Source organism: Taudactylus pleione, unplaced genomic scaffold (assembly GCF_031769625.1).
Source record: "Taudactylus pleione unplaced genomic scaffold, aTauple2 ptg000120l, whole genome shotgun sequence".
Classification (NCBI taxonomy): Eukaryota; Metazoa; Chordata; class Amphibia; order Anura; family Myobatrachidae; genus Taudactylus; species Taudactylus pleione.
In genome coordinates, this window is record NW_028284522.1 from 12,539,166 (window position 1) to 12,563,976 (window position 24,811).

At 45.4% G+C, this 24,811-nt stretch overlaps 1 protein-coding gene across 1 annotated transcript in view; it reads left to right on the plus strand.

Annotated features, from left to right (window-relative positions):
- Positions 1 to 2,463: 2,463 nt before the first annotated feature.
- Positions 2,464 to 24,811, plus strand: part of CUL3 (cullin 3) — a 113,026-nt gene continuing 90,678 nt past the window's right edge. The window contains exon 1 of the mRNA XM_088472067.1: positions 2,464 to 2,854. Within this exon, the coding sequence (XP_088328193.1) occupies positions 2,789 to 2,854 (66 nt within the window). The 5' untranslated portion in view covers positions 2,464 to 2,788. The remainder of the gene's footprint in view (positions 2,855 to 24,811) is intronic.

Consider the following 24,811-nt stretch of genomic DNA (forward strand, 5'->3'; position numbering starts at 1 on the left):
TGGGTACGGGATGCTGGCAGTCAGAATCCCGACAGGGTTAGGATACCGACATCTCCCGGTCGGTATCCTAACCCTCCCCATCTGGTGCCTAAACCTAATCTAACCTCCCCCTCTCCGCACCCTAACCCTCCCTCCTTAGTGTATAACCCTCCCCCTAGTGCCTAACCCTCCCCCTAACCCAGCTACTTCCCTTGGGTATGTCAGCATTCGGGATGCCAGTGCCGGGATTCTGACAAGTGTCGGGATTTAGTAGATGGGATGCGGTCATAATACCGACTGCTGCGGTTCCGGTTCTCAGAATGCCAGCGCCGGAACCACAGCGGTTGGTATTATGACCGCATCCCGTCTACGGAATGCTGACCTTCTCCTGTGAGGTCAGAAGAGGAAGAGGGGGGATCTGGAAGGGAAAAAGAGGATTTAAGCCCCAAATATGCTAAAATAAATTGTCAGCTAATGGAAAGGCATTTATTATTAGTATAGCAATAGATCTGATTAAAGTAAGTTGAGGAATAATAATACCCCTTTCACACAGAGATTTGGATCCAGGATATTCCTGGGGCAAGCCGGGTCCTTTCTCTGTTTGAAAGAGTCTACCCAGGGCCTCGACCCTGGTTGCTATCACGGTTATTGCAGCCCCCAGCCTCTCCCGACACTGGTGATGGATAACGCACGCAGGCGCGCAACATCCATTACTGGTACTCGCTGCCCGATGATACCATCCGAGGGTGTGAGGGCAGAGCCGCTATCATCCCCTCAGATGGTGTCACCCAGTGCGGCCCGCACCCCGCTAGTGACGCCACTGAGATAAGGTTCTATTGATCGGGCACTAAGACTATTCACTTTCATTTTTACTGTGAATTACACATTAGCTATTATATAGATGCATGAAATTGTGATAGAATGATGTTATAGATTTCATTGTACTGTTTATTTATGCTGTTTAATTGTGCATTGTTTAACCAACAGTTATTAACTTGCTGTACCCTGACTGCACATCCCAGGTATACAGTATATGGTATATATGACATTCGTTAGTTTGTTTCATATAGAATTTGCTTAGCGCCAGTAATATCTCCATAAGCTATTTTACTAATTACCTCCCTTCTACACAGGTCACCCCAACTCGCCCCCCCTTGCGGCTCGATCTCACCCCGGACTAGCAGATTTTTGTACACAGCCCCATGTTGCTGCGAATAAAAATCCACAATGTGAAGGTACAGTAAGTGCAGCTTACAGCCACACTAACCCACGCCGGGAAGAAGCTAATAGGATTGAGCCTAGAGGCTGTCCAGCAAAACTTAAAATCAGACTTAGTGGCGGCAGAAGAGGGTACTTATAACCCTTGGCAAGACTGCGAAACCATCGGTAACATCGAGTACCATCGCAGCCTCACGCACACTTGCTCAAGCTCTGATCTTACTCAGAAATTGCTAACTTCATCGCACTCTATGAGTACTCAAGCTGCATGTGGCATCGCAGTACCTAATTCAAATGCACTGGCACGTCTGCGTTTCACCACCCACCTCCCGTCACCATCCCCAAATTGTACTTTCTGTCAATCACTCTGTAATGGGTCTGCATAGTGACTGTTCGATCGCAGTGGCAGGTTCGCGCACTGCGATGCATATGCATGAGCATAACGCAACAATCATGCATAATGGCAGTTGCGATTGGTAATGAATCAGGCCCACAGTAAGCATGCTGATCTAGGGATCTGTCAGATTGCAAAATGTGTCAGGACTCCCATAGCTATTGTAGCGGGGGAGAGAGGAGAGAGAGAGATATTTTGAGATTAACCATCTTCCAGATTGGCGGAAGATGTATTAAGCTCGGGAAAGTGATAGCATGAGTGATAAACCACCAGCCACTCAGTTCCTGTCATGTTACAGGCTGTTTGAAAAATGACAGTTAGGAGCTGATTGGCTGGTCGTTTATCACTCTCAACGTTATCACTTTTCAGAACTTAGTACACCTGCCCCTAACGCCGGGAACAAAAGGTATACAGCTGTGTATGTGCCGCATCAAAGCTGAACTATGTGATTATTAGTGTCTGCTGTGATCGAGGAGAGGCTCTGCCCTCCCCGCCTGACACACACAGTGACAGAGAGAGCACAAGTGACTGCTATGTGTGACTGACAGCGGCTGCTGCCGCGGCCGCCTCACACACTAGTCACTACTCATCTGGCGACATCAGCAGCAGCTGTACGTTTTGCTGTCTTCCACGCTTACTAATAAAGATGTTGAAGATCGAGACGCACGGCTGTCAGCAGCATGGAGCTACACAGAGAGGCTGGAGCTGTGACAGGGGGCGTGAATAGGGGGCGGGGCCTGTGGCTGTTGTCACGATGGTGCCAAGTTTAGCCAATGAACTTCTACGTTGGATTCCAGCAGAAGCTGCCACCACAACACGACGCCCCCTCCAGTCACCTCTAACGGCTCCATGTTACAGTGTGGAGGGCGCTGCTGGGAGGTGGGGGGGGGGAGTGGAAGTGTGAAGTCTCGCGAGTGCCGCCCAGCTTCCGCGCTCCTCCCACCGGCCGAGCTCGCTGACTGAGGGATGCAGCCTGGCCGCCATCGCGGAGGGGTCTAGTCAACCCGAGCAGACGAGCGCCAGTACAGAGCGCCGCACACACCCAGCCCAGCAGCGAGGAGGGGGCAGGCGGAGAGAGGACGCCGGAGGAGCGCCAAGATTGCTGACAGGCCGGGCCCGGGGCCTCCTCATACCGACGCACGCCGGGGGGAGACAAGGAGGGGCCCCGGGGCCGAGGCAGGACGACTAGCCGCCGAAATGTCGAATCTCAGCAAAGTGACCGGCAGCCGGAAGGACACCAAGATGCGGATCCGGGCCTTCCCGGTAAGGCAGAGGCTGGCGGGCGGAGAGGGACTGGGGTCACTCAGGGAGGCGGGGTATAGGAGGTGGGGGCCCAGGTCCTGGCAGTAAACACTGGAGGTGACAGAGAGATACAACACAGAGGGGGTGAAAGGGCTGTGGGCATGGGGCCATATCTCCTAGGGCCACTAATAATGACTGTACGGGAGAGGGCTGATTCTTTGTTCTGTGTTTTTGGGTCACTTTGTTTCTTCTCACCAGATGTCAATATAAGGGGCTGTGATGTCCACCTGTGAGCTCAGGGGTAGTGCCTGCCCTGCGCAGATGGTGCCCGGGGGTAGTGCCTGCCCTGCGCAGACGGTGCCCGGGGGTAGTGCCTGCCCTGCGCAGACGGTGCCCGGGGGTAGTGCCTGCCCTGCGCAGACGGTGCCCGGGGGTAGTGCCTGCCCTGCGCAGACGGTGCCCGGGGGTAGTGCCTGCCCTGCGCAGACGGTGCCCGGGGGTAGTGCCTGCCCTGCGCAGACGGTGCCCGGGGGTAGTGCCTGCCCTGCGCAGACGGTGCCCGGGGGTAGTGCCTGCCCTGCGCAGACGGTGCCCGGGGGTAGTGCCTGCCCTGCGCAGACGGTGCCCGGGGGTAGTGCCTGCCCTGTGCAGACGGTGCCCGGGGGTAGTGCCTGCCCTGCGCAGACGGTGCCCGGTAGGAGGAGGGCTCCGAGAGGAGAGTGACAGATATGGGAAGGATGTTTGAAAGGATTATCTCTGTTCTCCTATGGCATGGATTTCCTGAAGTTTCTGATACATGTCACTGGCATTGTGCATTCTTGTCATTAGTACGGGTACAGATTCGGGGGTGGAGGGGAATGGCAGCTTTAAACTCAAAATTATTCACCGTTTAGTTTTTGGCCTCTTGATAGTAAAAACTGCAAATTTCCTATAATTTTCCACCTCTAAATATGATCTAGGGGATCACCTTCTAAGACATTGGTGGGTAATATGAGGTATTCTGGTCCTGAACAAATAGCCTAAAGGGGGCTGGCCCTTTAATGTGTGGGGGGGGGGGGGGGGCACTAGTAAATAGGAAGTGTTTATGTGGGCCTAAACGGCAGGATAATCTGTAGTCAAGCTGGTAGGGAGCTGTAAGATTGCTACAAATGCTCTGTTCATTGCGTGACATCAGTCACCAGTATGAGGACATAACAAAATGACTCCGGTAAGAAGTGCAGATCACTTAATACTGTCTTAGTGGTTCTGGAGAAATAGAAATCTAGTGATCATTAAGTGGTACTTATTGTTTATCATGTAAAATGAAAGGGGAAAAAAAAACCTTTAAATGTAACTGTCCTGCCAGTACTTTCTGTGGTTTTAAATAATTAACTGTTCCTTAAAATCTACATCATGTTTGTTATATTTGTAGGTTAACAGCTAATTTTTATGAATTCATAGTGAAAATAAAAGCTAGAATTTTATTTTTTTTTCTTATCAAAACCCTATGGCTAATGCAGTTTTAATCAACAACACTGGAAAGCAAAAATCTTAATGTATTTTTGTCTGTCATAAGTAATGTCTCTAACTAATTAGCACTCAACAAGGACTTTTTTTGTTCAAAATGCCAAAACCGAAGAGAAAAGAGACAAAGCCAGCAGAACAACTTTAAATGAAAGCATAACCTTAAAATTAGGGTGTATATATTCTCCCTTTCAGCCTAAATAAAGGTAATAGTTAGCTAATAATAACATTGTAGAACTTTACAAAATTGGTATACATGGGATGTCATTGTGACAGAGCAAAATGCAAGTTGAAGTAGTCCCAACTCTTAAGTGGGGGGATGCTCCAAAAGAGTCTTGACATTGCCGGTCCTGGCTCCTACACATAATGACACCCTTTTCATATATGGATGCAGCTAAGTGGATATTACCTGTTGAGTACAGATGTGTGTCTATCTTCACCATGGGCTTCCACAGGCAAAGTGATATCCTTATGCTGAGCATACACTCTACAATTATCTGTCCAATCTGGCTGGTTGGAATGAAAATCTGGTAATGTATGGGAGCCAATAACAATTGACCATATGGTCTTAAAATTCGCAAAAATGATTGGTTAAATTAATTTGATTTAACCAATTTGTCTGGATTACAATTTTTGTCTGTGTTTCAGTGTTTGTGAGCAAATGGTTGATTGTCATTGGCTTCCATACATTACCAGATTTTCATTCCAACCAGCCAGTTTGGACAGATATCTGACAGATAATTGTAGAGTGTATGCCCAGCATTAGTAGCTACATTGCCTGTGAGCACTTGTAAGTGGGCATTATAGCTACTACTCTAAAAAAAATATATATTTTTTTATTTTAACTCCTATTTATTTAGACCTCTAGGTATAGCATAAGATGTGGCTCTAGGTATAGCATAAGATGTGGCAAGTCCATTTTAAATGAACATTTTCCAAACTTCTTTTTTGTCTTCTTTTTTATGAAAAGCATACGACTCCCCTTCCTTCCCAAATCCAATGGTATCTCTTGGAAATGACAATATCATAAGATAGGACAGTGGTAGGCAGGTGGTGGGAACTACACATTCCAGCATGCCTTGCACGGTTTTGGCAGGATTGAACAGCAAAACAGAAGTAGAGCATGTTGGGATGTGTAGCTCTACAGCAGTTGGCATGCCACACTGCCTACCCCTGAAATAGGATTTGTGTGGGTACTGCACAGATATATGGCAGACATTAATGTTTGAATGTCACCAACCTAGAAAATGTAAAATAGACTCAGCTCAGGGGTTTAAAAAAAGACATTAATAAAAAAAACGTTCCAGTTGTTAAATGATCAAAAAACAAATAATGTTTAATTATTAGGGTACACCAGACTTCCTGTAGCATATTGCAAGGGTAGGCAACGTGTCACTCCAGCTGCTGTGGAACTACACATCCCATTGCATGCCCTGCCACAGTTTTAGCATGCCCAAACAGTAAAACTGTGGCTCCCTGGGTAAAATTTCTGCCCTGCGCACTCCGAGAGGTCCGACCAGGACCCCAACCACTCAATTAGGCATCCCAGATCAATTGGCACCCATCTGCAAAGTTTTCATCCAAATCCATCCAGTGGAAAGTCGAGAACAGGCTCCCCGTGGGTTTCTACCCAGAATACACCAATGGGAGTTCTGACTGGGACCTCAGCCCCCTAGTATGTGTTCTGTGAAGTTTGCATCTAAATCCATCCAGTGGAAGGCTCAGAACAGTCTTTGGGTCAAAGTTCTGCCCAGCGTACACAAACGGGAGGTCTGACTGGGACCCTAACCCCCCTAATACCTGGCCAGGATCAAACTGGACCATCTCAATTTGGTTTCATCCGAATCTGTGCAGGGGTGTCCAAATGCATATCCAGACAAACACACAGACCAATGAATGTTATATATAATAGTGTTCACTCTAGGTCCGGCAGCAGGCAGGGCGCCTGACCTAGAGATAGGGCACTTCTGCGCTGCAGGAAAGGGGGCGTGTCTTTGATGCGTCCCCTTTTCGTTACTACTGGAGGAGTGCCCGGCACTTACGGACATACCGGGCAGCCCCCAAGCGCTGCGGTTACTGAATGGATGTTGGGGGCATGCTCCTGGCATTCATTCACCGGCGGTGACCGCTGAGCCGCCGTTTTGACCACTGCGACCCTCAGGTGGAGACAGAACAAGCAGGCTATTTCAGCAGGCGCCACGCTGGAGGGCAGGGTGCTTTCTGCCCTTCAGAAATAGGGCAGGACGTGGCGCCCCGCTGAAACAGCCTAGCGGGAACGCTATATAAGATGAGCATAAAATTTGGGATGTACAGTATGTCATGGACAGTCCCAGAACTTTGGCAAGATAAACTGTACAATGGTTGATAAAAAGTTTGTTTGGGTGATAATTAGCATAATTTAAAAAAGTAGTAGGTTGCTTTTTCTTTCAAGTAATACATTAAGGACATTCCCAGAGCATATGGTACAGAGTGGCTCTGTAGCAGGGCAGCTCTGGTCTATGGCATGGCTAAAATGGCCTAATTGTGTCAGCATAGGGGTAAGCTATGTATAGGATATGTAACAGTCTGTCTTGGAGACTGGAGGGAGATCCATGTTATCTATGGGGCCTGTGTTTTCCCCAGGGTAACTGATTACAGATGAATGTACCTAATCTAAATGAAGAGCAGGGCGTGCACATCTTTTTTGGGAAATAACATGTCTGAGTGAGAAGTAGGTAATAAAGTAGTGTGGAGGTCAGCAGACTTCTATCGTAAGAACCTCATCCAAATAGAACTAAACCAAAGTAATAGCTGCTCCAGATAATTGGCATAGAGAAGGTTACTATTTATCCACAGGTCTCACCTGGCAGATGTAAAGCTCTGGCCCTATTCTATATCATCTTTGCTTGCCCCAGATGGTGATTATGGAGTGCTCTTTTGGTACACATCCTGTCCCAATCATAACTAGAATTTGTTGTTGTCATAAATGGCATTAAATTCTGGTGTCTGACCATCATTTTGTTGGAACCAGTGTGATAACTGTTGGGAAGCTATGTAATGTTGAAAGTGGGTAATGGCTAGCCCACTTATTTTTGGAGTATTGCAATTTTTATGACCTGAGTTTCCTGCACCAGGGAAATATATCTAGTGTTCACTCTAGGTCCGGCGCCGGACCTAGTATCACGTGCGCCTGGGAAAAGGGGGACTGTTTTTAAGACTGGCCCCCCCAATTCATCACTCTTGGGGGCGTGCCCGGCACTTACGAAAATGCTGGGCTGTCACCAAGCTCTCCTCTATATGTGAATAGATGCCGTGCGCATGGCATCTATTCACCGATTGCTGCACAGCTGTTTATCCCACCCGTGGGACACTGCAGCCAGTGGGTGGGGTGGCACCTGCTATGTTTTAGCGGGCTGCCGCCAAAAGGGCAGGGCGCATTCTGCCTCTTTTAAATCGAGCAGGGTGCGGCGGGAACACTAATGTCTGAGACCAAGGAAATCCTCTAAATCTGGATCACTAGGTGCAAGTAGACCTATGTTAAAAAGATATTTCCAAAATTCAAATGGACGAAGGCAGCTTCAGCTATTGTGGAACTACACATCCCAGCATGCCCTACCACAGCTTTGCTATTAGGATATGCTAAAACTGTGGCAGCGCATTCAAGCATGTGTAGTTCCACAACAGATGGAGGGCTGCATGTTGAGCACCCCTGGCCTAGAAGATCGACTGGTTCCAAGAGTTGTAGACCTTGGAAGTCCAGTGGAATAATGATCCTTTTGACCTTTTATTGTGTGTTCACTGGACGTTAAATACTAATGGGATACTTATAGCTGTAGATTTCTTTGGCATGAAGGCAATTTATTGTGTGAGTTTAACAGTTCAAGATTGAAGTTTGTGGCTTATAAAGGCGTCTGTACCCAGTTTTAGACGTAAAAACCACAAAAATCCTCATAGGGGTCTGAATGACTATTCTTCGCTGCAGTCATAGCAGTTTCTCTGTTTTAAGTTCTTTGGTGATTTTCTTGTTGGGCACTATTTGGAAACACTTTTGTGGATGAACCATGAACTTCAACAGGTGTAGGCAACATGTGGAACTACACATTCCAGCATCCCCTGACCGTTTTGCTGTTAAAGCATGCAAAAACTGTGGAAGGGAATGGTCTACTGGAATGTGTAGTTCCACAGCAGTTGGAGTGCCTCACGTTGTCTACCTCTAAAGCTGGGCATCCACTATACAATTTTCTGTCAGATATCTGTCCAATCTGGCTGGTTGGAATGAAAACCTGGTAATGTATGGGAGCAAATGATAGTCGATCATATGGTTTTAAACACTGAAAAAAGGACAAAGAAAGTGATCAAATTGGTTATATTTGTGTGTTTTTAACCAATTTGTCTGAACAACCTATTTTGGCTATTTTCCAGTGTTTGTGAGCAAATGGACGACTGTCATTTGCTCCCATACATTACCAGGTTTTCATTCCAACCAGCCAGATTGGACAGATATCTGACAGAAAATTGTATAGTGGATGCACTGCTTCAGCTAGAATGCTTTCCCTCACCTAGTCATAGGTACACTTCATCTGGTTACTACAGTAGTTTTGGGGATAATGTATCCTAAATCAACTGCTACTATTACAATTTAGAACATCTATTTAAGTTTTATTTGTGTTTAATATAATATACGAACAAAAATGGCAGCTGCTCAATCAATCTAGCAGTACTAATCAGGTGCGTGAAAGGGAGGGGTCAGGCTAAGTAGAAAAAGGAGGGGGATTTAACCCCCTATTGTACCTCAGCACACTGAATAATACCTGCAACAATATATGAAGACTATATGGTCATAGAAATTCAGAGATATTAGTTGCATGCATTTGCAAATACATGGGAGGCTGCTGGGCCACGTCACGGCTTCTCTGTTACCAGCAGTCCCTAACACTAAGGGGTTCACGTCCGGGGCGCAGTGCACCCCAAAAAACGTCCAGCCCAGGACCCCCCCAGGGCATCACACGAAAATGGAAAAAGAGTGACAGTGCAGTGTAAAGTATAGCTGTGTGTGAGTAATCATTAAGTGTGGAATGAGAGGTTAAAATATATGTGAAAAAATACATGAATAATAAACATAAAAGGTGATGTGAAAAGCAACTATGTGTATTAAGTGGTGATGCCCTGAGGAGGCCCAGCCAGACCAGTCCCGGGGGCCCTACGCCCAAACGCTCACCCCGTGACGTGGCCCAGCAGCCTCCCATGTATTTGCAAATGCATGCAACTAATATCTCTGAATTTCTATGACCATATAGTCTTCATATATTGTTGCAGGTATTATTCAGTGTGCTGAGGTACAATAGGGGGTTAAATCCCCCTCCTTTTTCTGTTTAATATAATATGTTGATATTAAAAAGATAATCTTGGTTACAATGTATGACACTCATTTATTTCTTAAAATCCCTTGTAACAGCTGCAATGCTGGACTATACTCAAATGCTGCAGGGCAAAATGACTGGTTACAGTTGACACAGAAAAACAGAAGCATAGCCAGATAGGTTTAAAGACAAACCGCGTTTTGTAGTCTAAGATCTAAGATGTTTTTTTTATTTTTTTTATTTTTATAAGACAATCCGTTTACAAGATTATTAGAACACAATGTTCTACATGGGTTATACCAGTGTTTCCAAAATTGGTCAGGTCACCGCCCCATTGGTTCCGTAAATTTATTCCAGCTCCCATTGAGGGTATTACTAAAACAGTGTCTGCGATATTAATAATGAAGGAAACATTTTATTCAATTCATAAACGCAAAAAGCAATGATGACAGATTCTGCTGATATATAAAATACAATTTATACTGATCTCTTGTAGATGCAGACACAAAAGCTATTCCTTACATCTGTTCCTGGGAGACTTGCTGGAGCTTGCAGTTCCACAATAGCAGAAAAGTCACAACATTATTAATACCTGCTGTTTGGGATTTAAGAGCTACTTATGCTGTACCATAATCCCACTCTTATCTTTATACAACACCACCTCTTCCTGATTTTCCTCCGCTGCCACCTCAGACCACTCTCCATTCTCACTTGCTTCTCCTAAGCTCTTACGCTGTGATGTCTCATGTTTCCCTACAAAAGGACTGCATATTGTGCATATTTATCTGTCCTTACATAATGACCTGTATATTAGTGAAGAACTGAAGACTTATCAGTTCCCTTTTGTGCATTTCCTGGTTGTCACCACTTAGGGCAGCACATATTGATGGGGAAAAGGAGGTGCCACAGTAGGGTAGGCTGTGTGCTGCTGCAATATGCTGCATGTCCCCTACCTTGGGGAGAAAAAAAAAGCCAGTTTTCTACATCAGGGTCCATAGGGTATCCACAGGATACCTTGGGGTATAGGCGATGGCGGTAGTCATCGGGCACCACAGAGTTAAGTGTTTTCAGCCTCTCAGGATGCACTGGGGTCCCTCTCCTATACCCTGCCCCTGAGCCAAGGCAAATCAGTTTCGTAGGTGCCTGGCTCTGAGTTGGGTCACCATTTTTAGAGGGGGGCTGTTAGCCCCTGAAGTTCTTTAAACAACGTTGCTGCAACAAGAGCTGTACAGCATAGACAGTCAGTACTGACGTCTATGCTGTCGCTCCTCCACCCCGCTGGATCAGAACACCGGTACTGATCCAGGGATGCTGGTGGGTGTCTGGGGGCATAACAGTGACCCCCGGATTATCTGGACCATGGTCGAATTCAAGGGGGTCAGGTAGCCGATACAGTCCTAGGTCCCCAGGCAAGGGGCTCACTGGAGACAGGCTGCGTGTGGAGCCAGGTATTAACCTGCTCTTCTACTAGACCACCAGGGACAGCGGGCTGCAGCAGAGCGATAAAGCTCCAGCATCCCAGGGGTTAATTGCATGCCAGGGGAGCGCGCCTTCCCTGTCTCACAGCCAGTGCCTCTCCATAGCTGGCTGCGTCAGCGCTCCTCCCCCGGGCCCTCAGCTCCTCAGCGGCCATTTTCTGTGGAAGTGTGCAAACCTTGCTGGACGCTTGATACCGGTGACATTGCGCCCCGGGTCCCCCGCATACCTCTCCTCCGATAAGGTCAGAGTATGCAGCACTGTTTCCTACCAGGCTCTGTGTCTGTGTAGTTGAGCATAGTGCTGGTAGTGCAGGGATTTATTTCTGCAATGTATGTAACTTAATGCTAGCGCTGTCTGCCTGTACTTTCACTACTGACTGTCAGCCATTTTACTATCCATGTTCTTCCTCTGCTAAAGCCCTTGCAGTGCGGTGTTGCAGGGTGTTCATTGTCTCACAGTTAAAGTATTTTCTGTGAGGGGAGTCACATACACTCATGTCTGAGAGTGAACGTGACTTGCCTCTTCTGCTAAAGTGTACCACATGTAATGTACCATTAGCGGAGGGTGATGGGAACACTGAGGGATTATGTAGGGCATGTTATCTTATCACGACCGATTTCTGTCACTGCGCCTGTGCAGGAAACGCCCTGGGCTTGTTTTGCTAAGGCACTTACAACCCTTGTGGGCCAGCTGGCGATGCCCCCTGCGTTTCCCCAAATGGTGTTATCGCAGCAGTCTGTAGTCTCTTCACCCATGCAGGGGTTCCCCAGGCAGTTGATGGTACCCCAGTGTCTCCTGCTTTTGCCCCCCCAGGTCTCGCAGGAGCCTGCGTGGGTGAATTCATTGTCCAATTCAATACAACACCTGAGGGACGTTTTACAGGGGGAGTCCTCATTACGGCCTCCTAAGCGGCCTTTAGTGTCTCAGACGGTTCAGTTTGATGAGGATGAAGTCACGTCTGATGATGGTAAGATTTTTGACTTTTCAGACCAAGAGCCCCTTTGTACCAAGGAGGCGGAGTCAAAGTCTATATACCTGGCCTTATATGGGCAGTCCGTGCGCCCTTGGTTATTGAGGATGAGGATCCCCCCCCGTGGCCAAATCCAAAGATGACGCCTTTAAGGATATTAAGGGTGATGCCACTGTATTTCCTCTATCTGGTCAGTTGATGGATCATTTAGAGGAGGCGTGGAAGCCTCAAAAATGCTTGGCCTTTGCATACCCTTTTGCAGATAATTTTTTTTTTCCAAGTGGGAAACCCCTCAGGTGGATTCTCATGTCACACGCCTAGTGAGGAGTGCTACATTGCCCATGTCCTCCTTAAAGGATGCTATGGATCGCAAGGTGGAAATATGCCTAAAATCCCTGTATGCTGGGTGGCCAGAGCCATGGAGCGCTGGACTGATAGCTTTGAGGCATCTCTGGACACTGAATCTTCAGCTGAACAGGTGGAGTTAGTGGCAATCTCAGCGACTCAGCCACGTACATTAATGAGGCAGCAATGGATATAGGTCTCCCCACTTCCAGCATCTCCTCAGATTCAAAAAAAGGATTGGAATGCTTGCCTTTTAATGGACAGGTCCTGTTTGGCCCTGATCTGGACAAAATTGTGGCCACTCTGGCAGCAGCTAAGTCTGCGTATCTGCCATCGGCTACAGTCCCATCAGGGTCGGGTTCTTCATTCTTTCGGCCCAATAGGGCCAAGGGTAAGTCCGAAGTACAGTCCTTTCCGAGACAGTCAGGGGCCAAGAAATCTGCCTAGCCAAAGAAGCAGGCTTGGAGTACAAGACGTCCTACTCCCAAGTCGGACGATAAGCCTTCAGCCTGACTGGACGGGCCTCTCCTTGGGGGGAGGCCGGCTTCTTCAGTTCTCCCAGTGCTGGTGTATGACCACCACAGACACTTAGGTAAGAGAAGTGGTCTCTCGGGGGTACGCCCTCTCCTTCTGGCGGAGTCCTCCCAGCCGGTTTTTCACCACGGGCCTTCAGTCAGATCAAGACAAGGCCCTGGAATTCCAGAAAGTGTTACATTCTATGCTCCAGGCTGGAGTTATAGTGCCGGTTCCATTGTTCCAGAGGTATTACTCCAATCTCTTTCTGGTACTGAAACCCAATGGGTTTTACTGGCCCATCCTCAACCTCAAATCCCTCAACAACTCCATGAGGGTTCCTCGGTTCAGGATGGAGACTCTGCATTCCATCATTTTGGTGATGGAGCCTGGGGATTTTATGGTGTCGCTAGATATTCAGGATGCCTACCTGCATATCCCCATTGTCTTAGCACACCAGCGTTTCCTCAGGTTTGCAGTGGTCGACCGGCATTTCCAGTTTCGGCACTGCCCTTTGTTCTGGCCATGGCGCCTCGAGTGTTTACCAATGTCATGGCAGTTATGGCAGCCCACCTGCGGATGCGGGGGGTACACTTGTTGCCCTATCTGGTCGAGCTCCTATTGTTGGCAGGGGCTCCAGAGATACTTCAGTGCCATCTGCAACTGAACGTCTCTGTGTTGCAGACTCACGGCTGGCTGAAAAACTGGAAGAAGTCCTCCCTGCTTCCCTCACAGAGGATGCTCCATCTCGAAGCCCTGTTGGACTCCCAACAGTAGAGGATCTTTGTGATGGAGGAAAAGTTCTCTACAGTGCAGGCAAAAGTACACAGTTGCCTGCAGAGTCCCCGGGTGTCTATTCACTCGGCGATGAGGTTACTGGGATCCATGGTGTCAATGTTCGACATGGTGGAGTATGCCCAGTTTCACTCCAGACCTCTGCAGAAGTTGATTCTCTCCATATGGAATGGGTTGCCCCATCAGATAAAGACACAGACAATGGTGCTTTCTCCGGAGGTACGTCTGTCTCTGGCCTGGTGGTTGCAGACTGCTCACCTGAACAGGGGGCGCCCCTTTTGGATTGCGGACTGGGTTCTTCTGACAACGGACGCCAGTCTCTGAGGCTGGGGAGCAGTGACGGGTCTGCACTTCTTCCAGGGAAGGTGGACGCCAGCAGAATCTACGCTTCCAATCAACATCCTGGAACTTTGGGCAGTATTCAAAGCTCTCCAACAAGCAATACATGTCCTCCATGGAAAATCCGTGCAGGTGCAGTCGGACAACTCCACCACGATGGCTTACATAAACCGCCAAGTGAGAACCCGCAGTCAGGTGTCCCGAATTCTAGCTTGGGCGGAAGGCAATCTCCCTGCCATCTCGGCAGTGTTCATACCAGGAGTCTTCAACTGGGAAGCAGACTTTCTCAGCTGTCAAGACGTGCATCAGGAGAATGGTCTCTTCACCAGGAGGTGTTTCAACTGCTGGTGAACAAGTGGGGCCTTCCAGAGATAGACCTCATGGCCTCCTGACACAACTACAAGCTACCTGTGTACGGGTCCCGAACAAAAGACTCAGAGGCACTTTTGGTAGACGCTCTGTCGGTCCGGTGGACCTTCCAGTTTGCGTACCTCTTCCCTCCATTCTCCCTTCTTCCTCAAGTCGTTCACAAATTCAAGCAAGAAGGCGGCACGCTCCTGCTGATAGCTCCAGCGTGGCCCAGACGGCACTGGTACTCAGATCTTCAGAGTCTCTCCGTAGACACTCCGAAGCTGTTGCCTCTACGTCCGGACCTGTTGTCTCAATGTCCTTGCCAATACCCGGACCTGGGTCGTCTGTCTTTGACGGCGTGGCTGTTGAGACTACCCTTTTAAGGTCCAGGGTTTTTTCCAGCTTTGTTGTTAACACCATGCTCAGAGCTCTGCAAGAATTTACAACCGAGTGTGGCATACTTTCTTTGAATGGTGTCGCCCTAGAGGCTATGATCCTCAGGTCTTTAGGATATCCAGGGTTTTGGCTTTCCTACAGGCGGGCTTAGATCACAGTCTTCGCCTTGCTTCCCTGAAGGTGCAAGTTTCTGCCCTGTCTGTATGGTTTCAGCTTAGGATTGCTACAATTCCTGATGTCCGCACCATTATGCAAGGTGTACTTCGCATTCAGCCTCCCTTTGTTCCACCGGTGGCCCCTTGGGATTTGGCTGTGGTCCTGAGGGCTGTCCAAGGACCGCCATTTCAACCACTGGGATTTAAAATGGCTTACAGCTAAGACTGTTTGTTTCTTCTGGCCATTGCTTCGGCCAGAAGGGTCTCAGAATTGGGGGCTATCATGTCGACCTCCCTTTCTAATTTTTCATAGGGACAGGGCGGTTCTTCGCACTCGCCCTGGTTTCCTACCTAAGGTGGTGTCTAGTTTCCACATTAACGAGGAAATCATTGTGCCGGCCTGTAATTCTCCAGACTTCTCGGCTGGTGAGGCCTCCTTGGATGTGTTATACGTGCTCTAAGGATTTATATTGACCGTACCAATTAATTTAGGAAGTTGGACTCCTTGTTGTCCTCTATGGCTTCCGTAAGAAGGGTTGGCCTGCCACTAAGCAAACTTTGGCATGATGGATTCGCATGGCAATTTCTGAGGCTTACATTCATGAAGGCATTCCTGTTCCATCCTCTGTTAAAGCTCATTCCACTAGGTCTGTGGGTACTTCGTGGGCAGCTCGCCGTGGTGCCTCTGCTGTTCAGCTTTGCAAGGCAGCCACATGGTCTTCTGTCCATACCTTTGTGAGGTATTATGCATTTGACACCTTCGCCTCTCAGGATGCTTCCTTCGGGCTGCGGATTCTCTTTCAGCACAGGAGCGTCCCCACCCTTAAAGGATACTGCTTTGGGACATCTCCAAGGTATCCTGTGGATACCCTATGGACCCTGATGTAGAAAATAAGAGATATGGTAAGAACTTACCCTTGTTATCTCTATTTCTACGAAGTCCATAGGGTTCCACAGGGCACCTGCCCTGTTGCACCTATACTGCAGATGGGCTTTGATCTGGTCACCGTTTTTTCCGTCTCCTTCTGGTGAGAATGTGATTCTTGTGTGTTCCAGACTTTCTTCTTTCTTCTCCTCCTCTTGCCTTGGGCTTGTTATGTAACTGATTTGCCTTGGCTTGGGGGCGGGGTATAGGAGAGGGACCCCAGTGCATCCTGGGAGGCTGTAAAAACTTAACTCTGTGGTGCCCGATGACTACCGCCATCGCCTATACCCCAAGGTATCCTGTGGAACCCTATGGTCTTCGTAGAAATGGAGATAACAAGGGTAAATTCTTACCATATCTCTTATTTTCTCATGCTTACCCATACTCACCCACCAGCTTACCCTTCTGCCTCTTGGAACCGATCTAGGGCAATCCAGTATCACCTGAGTCGGTACTGCCCACTTTAGGAATCACTACTTTATCCTATGGCAATGTAATTAGTGCTAATGCTCAAGCAATCATGTGAAAATAACTAAATATATATCTGACCTTTTTGATTTTGATTATAAAGCAAACGTCATTTCTGTGGCACCTTTTGTAAAGTAGCACAAACTGAATTGCTTTTGTCGATCAAAAGCAAAGTGAAATGCAAGATAAAATTTACCTGTTGTCTCTACATTCTCTGTTTTGTGTAGTTCGTTATAATGTGACAGTATAAAGTAAGTACCTGTACTGTTAACCTTTTGTAGGATGTATTTTTTGGAATTACAACTGTAGGGGTCCATCTTTAGTTGCAAATTATTAAAAGGGATAAAATTGTTGGCAGTCTGTGTAGTGATGTTGTGCTGCATATCTGTCTGATAATTACGGTACAACAACATGGCACATTTTCCTATGCACTTCTATGGGTTGCAAGGGAAGATAGGTGATGAAGGGCTCTACGAGAATTCAGCATTCTGGTGGCACTCGTACATCACTGAGATTATAACGAATGCACTGTCTTAAATGTCAAGTGATGATTTGTTACTTATATCAACAGTTTCTTGATTTTTCTTTGCATTTTAAATTGTAGCTTTCAATCAAACCGTTTTCTGTAAAATGAAGTTGTGTTTTTATTTCTTCCTATGACTCGTCTTCCAAATTGCTAAATTCCTCTATGGTGATTGATATGTCTTGTAAGATAGAAACTCATAACTTGAACACATTTGAGTTTCAGCTCTTAATCTGGTACCTGGTGAAAGTGTATCTTGATATGAGCCAGTTAGTCAGGAAGCTACTTGGTCACATGGGCATTCCATAGCCTCTTTTGCTCACTACCTCATGTCATCTGACTAGTTGCCAAGGTAATTGCATGGCACCTTAAAAAAAAAAAAAAAAGGCAATGAAATAGAACAAAATGGCTTAGGTGTAACTACTGATTTCTATCAAACGCAAAATAAAACTACACCAGTGTCTCTAAAACATCTGACGCATTTTTTTTCTGTGTGACTGTTGAAGGCACATTTGTACCGTTTTTTAAATATTTGTCTTTTAAATGAACAGCTTCAAGTACGCAATAACTACATGAACAGCCACTGTGGAGTGTCGCCTTTTCTTTTCCTATGTGTGTATTGTAAAGGAATAATCATGGATGTCTGGTGTGTAAAAAGTTTGGTGTCCCACTGAAATTACTATGCTTAGAACAGAAGACGTTATGTACAAATTAAACCAATTAAGTTGAGTGGATACTGGGAATAATTGTTATGGTTCCCTCTTCTATACTAATGCTGCATGAGTAGATTCTTTCTGTACTATTACAAAGCTGCAGAATCTGTTTTTGCCATCACGTGATAATTGGCAGGAGATAAAGAATAGTGCTGATTACTCTGATAAACAACTCCTTCAAGAGAAGGGGTTTAGTAGTTTATAAATGTGTTACTCAAGTTTGTGGTGTGGCACCTACTAAAACAAGTGAATCCCCCCCTCTATACTGTTCAGTTGCATTTTAATGGAGCTGGTGATGTGTATGAGAGTCTGATATATAGTGCATGTGTGTAATTGTGGGATTGAATATGGGATACTGTTTGGGCGGTATTCAATTGTTTCGGTTCCCTATCGCCCGACAGGAGCTATTCAATTGTTGCTCCTGTGGAGCGTGATCAGCTACCGGCGCACCTTTTCAGCTCGCACCTCCTAGGGGGTGCGAGCTGAAATGGGCGAAAAGTGACCTGTACTTTTCGCGATCGCATTCAGCACTTTAGTAAGGGGTAGCCATTTTACGTGGCTAAACCCGACCACTATGGGCGCAATCAGCGCTAAAATCGCCAACAATTGAATAGCGCCCGCTAGCTCCCGTCACTTTAGACGGAAGATTGGGCGCCCTATAACAATTGAAGTCGCTCTTTTTGTGTTGTGCTGCAAGCTTTCCGTTTGGGCCTACACATATATACAGAAGCTGTGATTGTATTGTATGTAGGTGGCTGGGATTGCTTGTGTCGTCTAATATATCTGTTTCTTCTTCGGGTCCACAGGAATTACCTTGGGATATATAGTTGGACAGCGTCAATTGCACCAAACGGCAAAGCTTTGGAGCTCCCAGCATGCACTGGTCCTCCTCCCTGTATACTCCGCCCCCAGTCACAGGCATTCAGTTGTTTTGTTTGGTGCGTGGCAAGAAGCATCTGTTATGCAGCAGAACTGCTAGGCAGGTCTTAGCTTTTTTATTTTATCATTTACCTTAAGTTTTTTGAACTTCAGAGTTTAGCGGTACCAGGCGCCTTGAAAGACGCATCTACTGCGACTCCTACTACCTCCGCCGACGCCACCAACACCAGCATCCGCTTTATGCCACTGTGTTTCGGCAGGCTTCAGCGTGCCTTAGCTAGCGGCTCTTGCTGAAGCCTGGGACCGTGGTCGGGAAATGGAGATGGCAGGTAAGCTGTTCCTTTCGGGGGAATCGTGCGCTAATGGGTCCCATACCTCTGATGTTGAGACACATCAGAGGCGGCTGCGTATGAAGGACGTTCTGCGATTCCTCACTAAGGCGGCCGGGGCCATATAGTCTGTTGCCGGGGACGGGTGGTAAGATGCACTAGTAAACGTCTTATTACCTTGTAGTGCAGCGCACCCGGCCATTAAAACCGCAGCCTAGGGGACATAAGGCGCTCCCCAGCCGCCCCTCCCCACCAGTCACATACTTCCGGATGGAGTCCCTGCGTCTAGTTTACTATTGACCACCTCGTCGGTGAGACGCTTGCAGTTCAGCGTCTGTGCACTGCTACAGTGGTCTCAGAGGTCTGGTCTGTCTCCCTATATACTCTCCCTCAGGGTTTGGCATATAGCGCACTCTATATCCTACCAATCCCTCCGGGGCTGGCCAGTTGATTCAGAGTCCATATTGCTTTAGCAATTGTGCGTATTTATGCATTGTATGTGACTATAAATGCTAGCTGGTGTGTGTACACTGCCTGTTTGCCAAAACTGTCAAGTATATTATCACTGTGTTTCACCTCAACACTTTGAAGGTGTGGGGTGCTTCATGAAAGTCACATTGCATTTATTATTATTATCCTTTATTTATATGGCGCCACAAGGGTTCTGCAGCGCCTTACACAGTGCATAAACAAATAAGCACACAAGAAAAGCGATATTAACAGTACAAACAATGCAGGACAGATACATGATTTATACTTTGCTGCATAACATTTAGATAAGCAGCATGGTGTCTGTAACAAAGGGTTGGGTGCTGTTGTTAATTGGAGTATAATAAAGTGAAGTAGAAGCACATGAAGGAAGAGGGCCCTGCTCGTGAGAGCTTACTTTCTAAAGGGGAGGGGCAGACAAACATGGGTGACACAGATGGGCTGGATACAAGGGTCACGGTAATCTAACATCTATGGAAAGGTTAGTCTAAACTTAAGAGGAAAAAAACCATGAGTACAGCAAAATTGCACCAAGCCTCATGATTTGGGGGCCACAGCCAAGGACCATTTGAGAGGTCATCTTGCTGCGTTGTTCGGTATAGCATAGTTGGAGTGGATAAGCAGGATGCTTCCTTTGGGCGGCAGATTCTCCTATTTTCTCAGCAGCGTCCCCATCCCTAAGGGAACTGCTTTAGGACGTCCCAAGGTAATTCCTGTGGACCCTATGGAACCCGAAGAAGAAATACAGAATTATGGTATAACATACCTTTTAATGATTCTTTTTCTTCGAGGTCCATAGGGTCCACATGGCACCCACGCTGATGCACCTGGCCTCAGATGGACCTGTACTTAAAGCTTTATATCACAGATTCCCTCTTTGCTTGTTGAGTATTTTCTTGTGAAATGTTTCTACCTTCTCCATTCTCCGTCTCTTGCCGCGAGCCTTAGTCACAAACTGAATGCCTGTGGCTGGGGGCGGTGTATATAGGGAGGAGGACCAGTGAATGCTGGAAGCTCCAAAGCTTTGCTGTTTGGTACAATGGATGCTGTCCAACTATATATCCCAAGGTAATTCCTGTGGACCCTATGGACCTTGAAGAGAAAGAATTATCAAAAGGTATGTTGTACACATAAAATACAGAATTATGGTATATCTATTCTGTCTGGGACTTTTTGCAGTGTATTTCTGACCCCTGTGAAGTATTAGTGGAACAGGTTGTGGTTTTGGTTTTTGCATGTCTCCCTCTGTCTTTTACCATGGTTCACGCACATTACAATATCACTAGCCAAACTTTTTATTATTCCCAGCTTATATCCATATCTGCAGTTTTACCTACCTTCGCCTATACGCTCAAACTCTATTATTCAAATATTTATAATTTTTTCTTTACAGTTAATTGTAACTTTTCACCTTCTGTAGTATTCTGGTAATGGAATATGCTGTCTCATACTGCTTTGTGTCATCACAGTTGCAGTAAGAAGATTAGTCTGACAGCTTTACATCGGAAACTGAAACTTCAATATTTTGAGCTTTTACAATTAGGTTTATTCTGTCGCTATTCAACATCACTTTTATTATATTTCCTGAGCTTGAACCTTACTTAGCTCATGATGGTGAATAAAAAACATCACTTTGTAGTAGGCACATATGTACGGTGAGTGTTCTTATTATGGCAGTGTTAAATGAAGGGCAGTCCTTATTTGATTTTAAAATTAAGTATACTGTTATTTTAAATACATATTCTGTAATGCATTTTGCTGGTGTTGAGAAATAATGGAACAATTTTTTAGAAGCCAAAACAAAAGCAATATTTTTTTTTTTTAGGCCGTTATCTCAAAGGACAGCTATATAAAAGTTCTTTAGCTTATGCATAAGGACCAAAAAATGATTTAATCACTATAGGCCATGGAGGGAAGAGGTGGTTGAGAGTGGGGGAAAGAAGCAGAGGGTTGGAAGGGAGACTGAGATGCATTATAGCGGCACGTTAAGTACCGTGATATATCGCTTCCTGCTCTTTACCGAGGCGAAGCAGGAAACACTAACGATGAGATGTAAGAACATCTCATCGGCCAGAGTGGGGGAGTGTTAACTCCCCCCTCCGGCGATACCTGCCTGAGTACACCGTACATCAGCCTTGTCTGTGATGTGTACTGTGCAGAAAGGATCTGTGGTCATGTGTTGATAGTGTGGAGAGAAAGAGGTGGAATTTACAGCGCAGGCGAAGCTTAGAAGGGCCTCACTTCATCATACGCCAAGTGACTGTGGTTGCCATGGTAGTCACTGACACTGTACAGAACACTAAATCATTAACAGCAGACTGGGGAAACATGCTAAACTGTTTAACTTGCTGCTGCTGCTTATAACCTACCACAGTAGTTAAATTATGAAAACGCCTTACTTTATTAATTTTCTTACTGCTTTAAAGTGTATTGGTAGGATGAGCCCATTTTAGGCCATGCTTCCTGGCTCACCTCACCACTGCATCATGTGAGGAAGTCTGCAATTTGAAATTCTTAAAGCTAGTTTTTAGTGTCAGGGTTTAAAAAGTTAAATATGTTGAGAAATAAGGTTTATTTGTAATTATGTAGGCCTTTTTACTTTACTTTTTTGTGTATTTTTTCCCTTTTATAATTAAGGAAATAAAAGAATCATTATTATAAAGGTTAGGTAGTGGCCTGTTTTGATAATGTCCTTTTTTCACTTGTACTGGTAATTATCTGTTGTACTGTGGCAAAAAGTTGTTAATGTTTACTGCACAGAGGAGCGCTAGTTACTGGTACAACTCGTATGACTTTATATTACTGTAAACTGTGTTGGGCCCTTATCTTCCTAAGCATAGACAGGGCTTAACAGGTGTTTGCATTGACTTCTGATCTGTGCACTTTTGTGAGGAAGGCATGTACACAGAATCATTTACTTTGTGTGATGGGTTTATCTAGTAATATGGTTTTCACAGTGTATTGATCCCCATCTAAAACTGCACAAGAGGATTAGATATTTTAAAATTATATCATTATTAAATGTCTTTCAGGTGCCATGAGATGCACAATTCAAGTATGTATACCAATGCGGGACTTAAGTTTTATAAGCGATGTGCCGGCTGGCATCGTCACATTACTTGAATGTGCAAGCAAGTTTTTCTGCACATATCTATGGTGTGCCAAGCAAAATTTGCTATGTAGATGTAAGCAATGTGCTTTTCCAAAATGGCACATCGCGGTCATCGTGCTGATTTTAAATTCCCACCTTTTAACGCTTGGTTTTTTCATTTTCATCCTAAATATACACACATTGGGGCCAATTGTATTGTTTGTGCACAGATTTCTGCTCGTACCCTCATCAGGTGGTGATCAGAAATCTGCAAAAAGTCCTGCTTTTGGGTGCCCAAACTGCTGTTTGGGGGCGCTAACATGGAATGTAGATGGGTTTAGCCATTTTACGCAGCTAAACGCGGTTTATTTGGCACGACATGCACAAAAAGGCATTGGTGCCCAAAAACAATATCGCCCTCTGATCTCCCGTCACTTTAGAAAACAATTGACAAAACAAGTGTATCACCCGTGCTCAAAAACAAGGTGCAGCTAGAGTTAAAAAAAAAATTATTACCCACCATTCAAATGCATCAAATATATAAATCAAACCCAGCACTCCTTCAAATAGGAGTATAAATTTAAGTATAATAAAGGTTTCAATGGGTTAAGTCATATAGTTTCAATAGTTGTCTTATGGGGTTAATTTCCAAAACCCTCCTTTAGTGGTGGTCTTATTTCTCAATTTTCCACTCTTCTCCACAATTTCTAGTATAAGAAGATACCTCGAAGGAATTCAAAAAACTTCTCATAGTGTAAAAACATTTCAAGTTTATTAACACTTTTAAAGTCTTAAATGAACCACCATAGGTAACAAGTTACTCTGTACCGCAATTGACCTTTAGAGAAGACGCATAAGGGTTAGATGGTAAAAGCCCGGTTGTAACACCTCTTTCTTGAAACTGTTGACTCCTTCAGCAGATCCTGGGAGCGGTAGTACTTTTTCCTCCTTCCACCATGAAATGTTGTAGATGGCTGGGAGCTCCTGCACACAGGCTCTTAAATGTAAGACCATCACAAAGCATATCTGCCATGAAACACAGAGGTGCTTAATTCCTTTTCAATTCCTTTGAGGTATTATATTATCTTATACTGGAAATCGTGGAAATTTGAGACATAAGAACACTCCTAAAGAAGGATTTTGAACCCTTAAGGAGACCATTGAAACTTTTATTATACGTGCTTAATTTATACTCCTAATTGGAGGGGTTCTGGGTTTGATTTATATATTTTATGCGACAAATCTATTGAATTGCCCACATTATGCCTCAGTTTTTATTTCATTTATTTTGACATTTAGGCCCGTATTCAATTAGAGGTAACCAGCCATGATAGGCGAAAAACATTCGCCGATGCGATGTTTTTGCCACATTCCAAATCGCCCTATTGAATTCCATCATGTTTTCGCAGGTGCCAAAACTCCATAGGCAAAAACAGTCAGTTTCTCCATCCAAATGCAGGAGAAAAGATATGCAAAATCCCTATTTTTGCAAAAAAATGTTTGGACTTGGTTCACAACCCTTTAGACACTCCCCCCTAATGACTAATTAGGCAAAAAAAATAAAAGCGATCTAATTACACCCTAAAAAACACATGCCAATTTTGGGACGAAAATGTAAAAAGTGTTGGAAAATGGGCATAAAGTCCTCGGTTAGGTATTTGGGGTGCTGTATGAATGGGGCAGGTGTTTTTAGGATTGCAGGAGGCTGTGGCAGGTGTATTTTTAAAACTTCTTTTATAATGCACTTTATAGACACAAATATACTAGTACTTAAATTTGGGGTTCATTTAAATGGGTACAACAATTATTTTTCCCAAAAGAAATTACTTATTATAATTTTTCCACAGTTATGCAAATAACAGCCATATGACTCAATTTAAGAAGCTAAAATACTTTTATTAGGTCTAGTAATACACTTCTATATTGAGTCTTTGGGTCAGTTAGGGTTTTTAGGGGGTACAGACTGATTTTCCCCATAAAAACCTGACCTATATGGTAGTTCTGCTATTCGTACATATGCGTTTTCGTCTGTGTTGTAATTGAGTAGGGCGAAAAGCGGGAGCTTGCATTGTGTAAGTAGGCGAATGAGGTGAACATTGCCCTTTTCAACGCTAATTGAATCTGGCCCTTAATTTCAAAATGGCGAATTTGTGTTTTTTTTTTTTTTTTACTTGGATTTTCAAGATATGATCTAAAAACAGATTTATTTATTTTTTTTAAATAAAAATTTCCACTCATAATCCACAACAGTTGGGTGAAGTAACATAGCATCACACCAATGAGCAGCACACATATAACAATAATTCTGCACGTTTTGCCAGTACACTGCTCCCAACTGCACATTTTACTTTTTTATATTGGCTAATTGTTCATTTT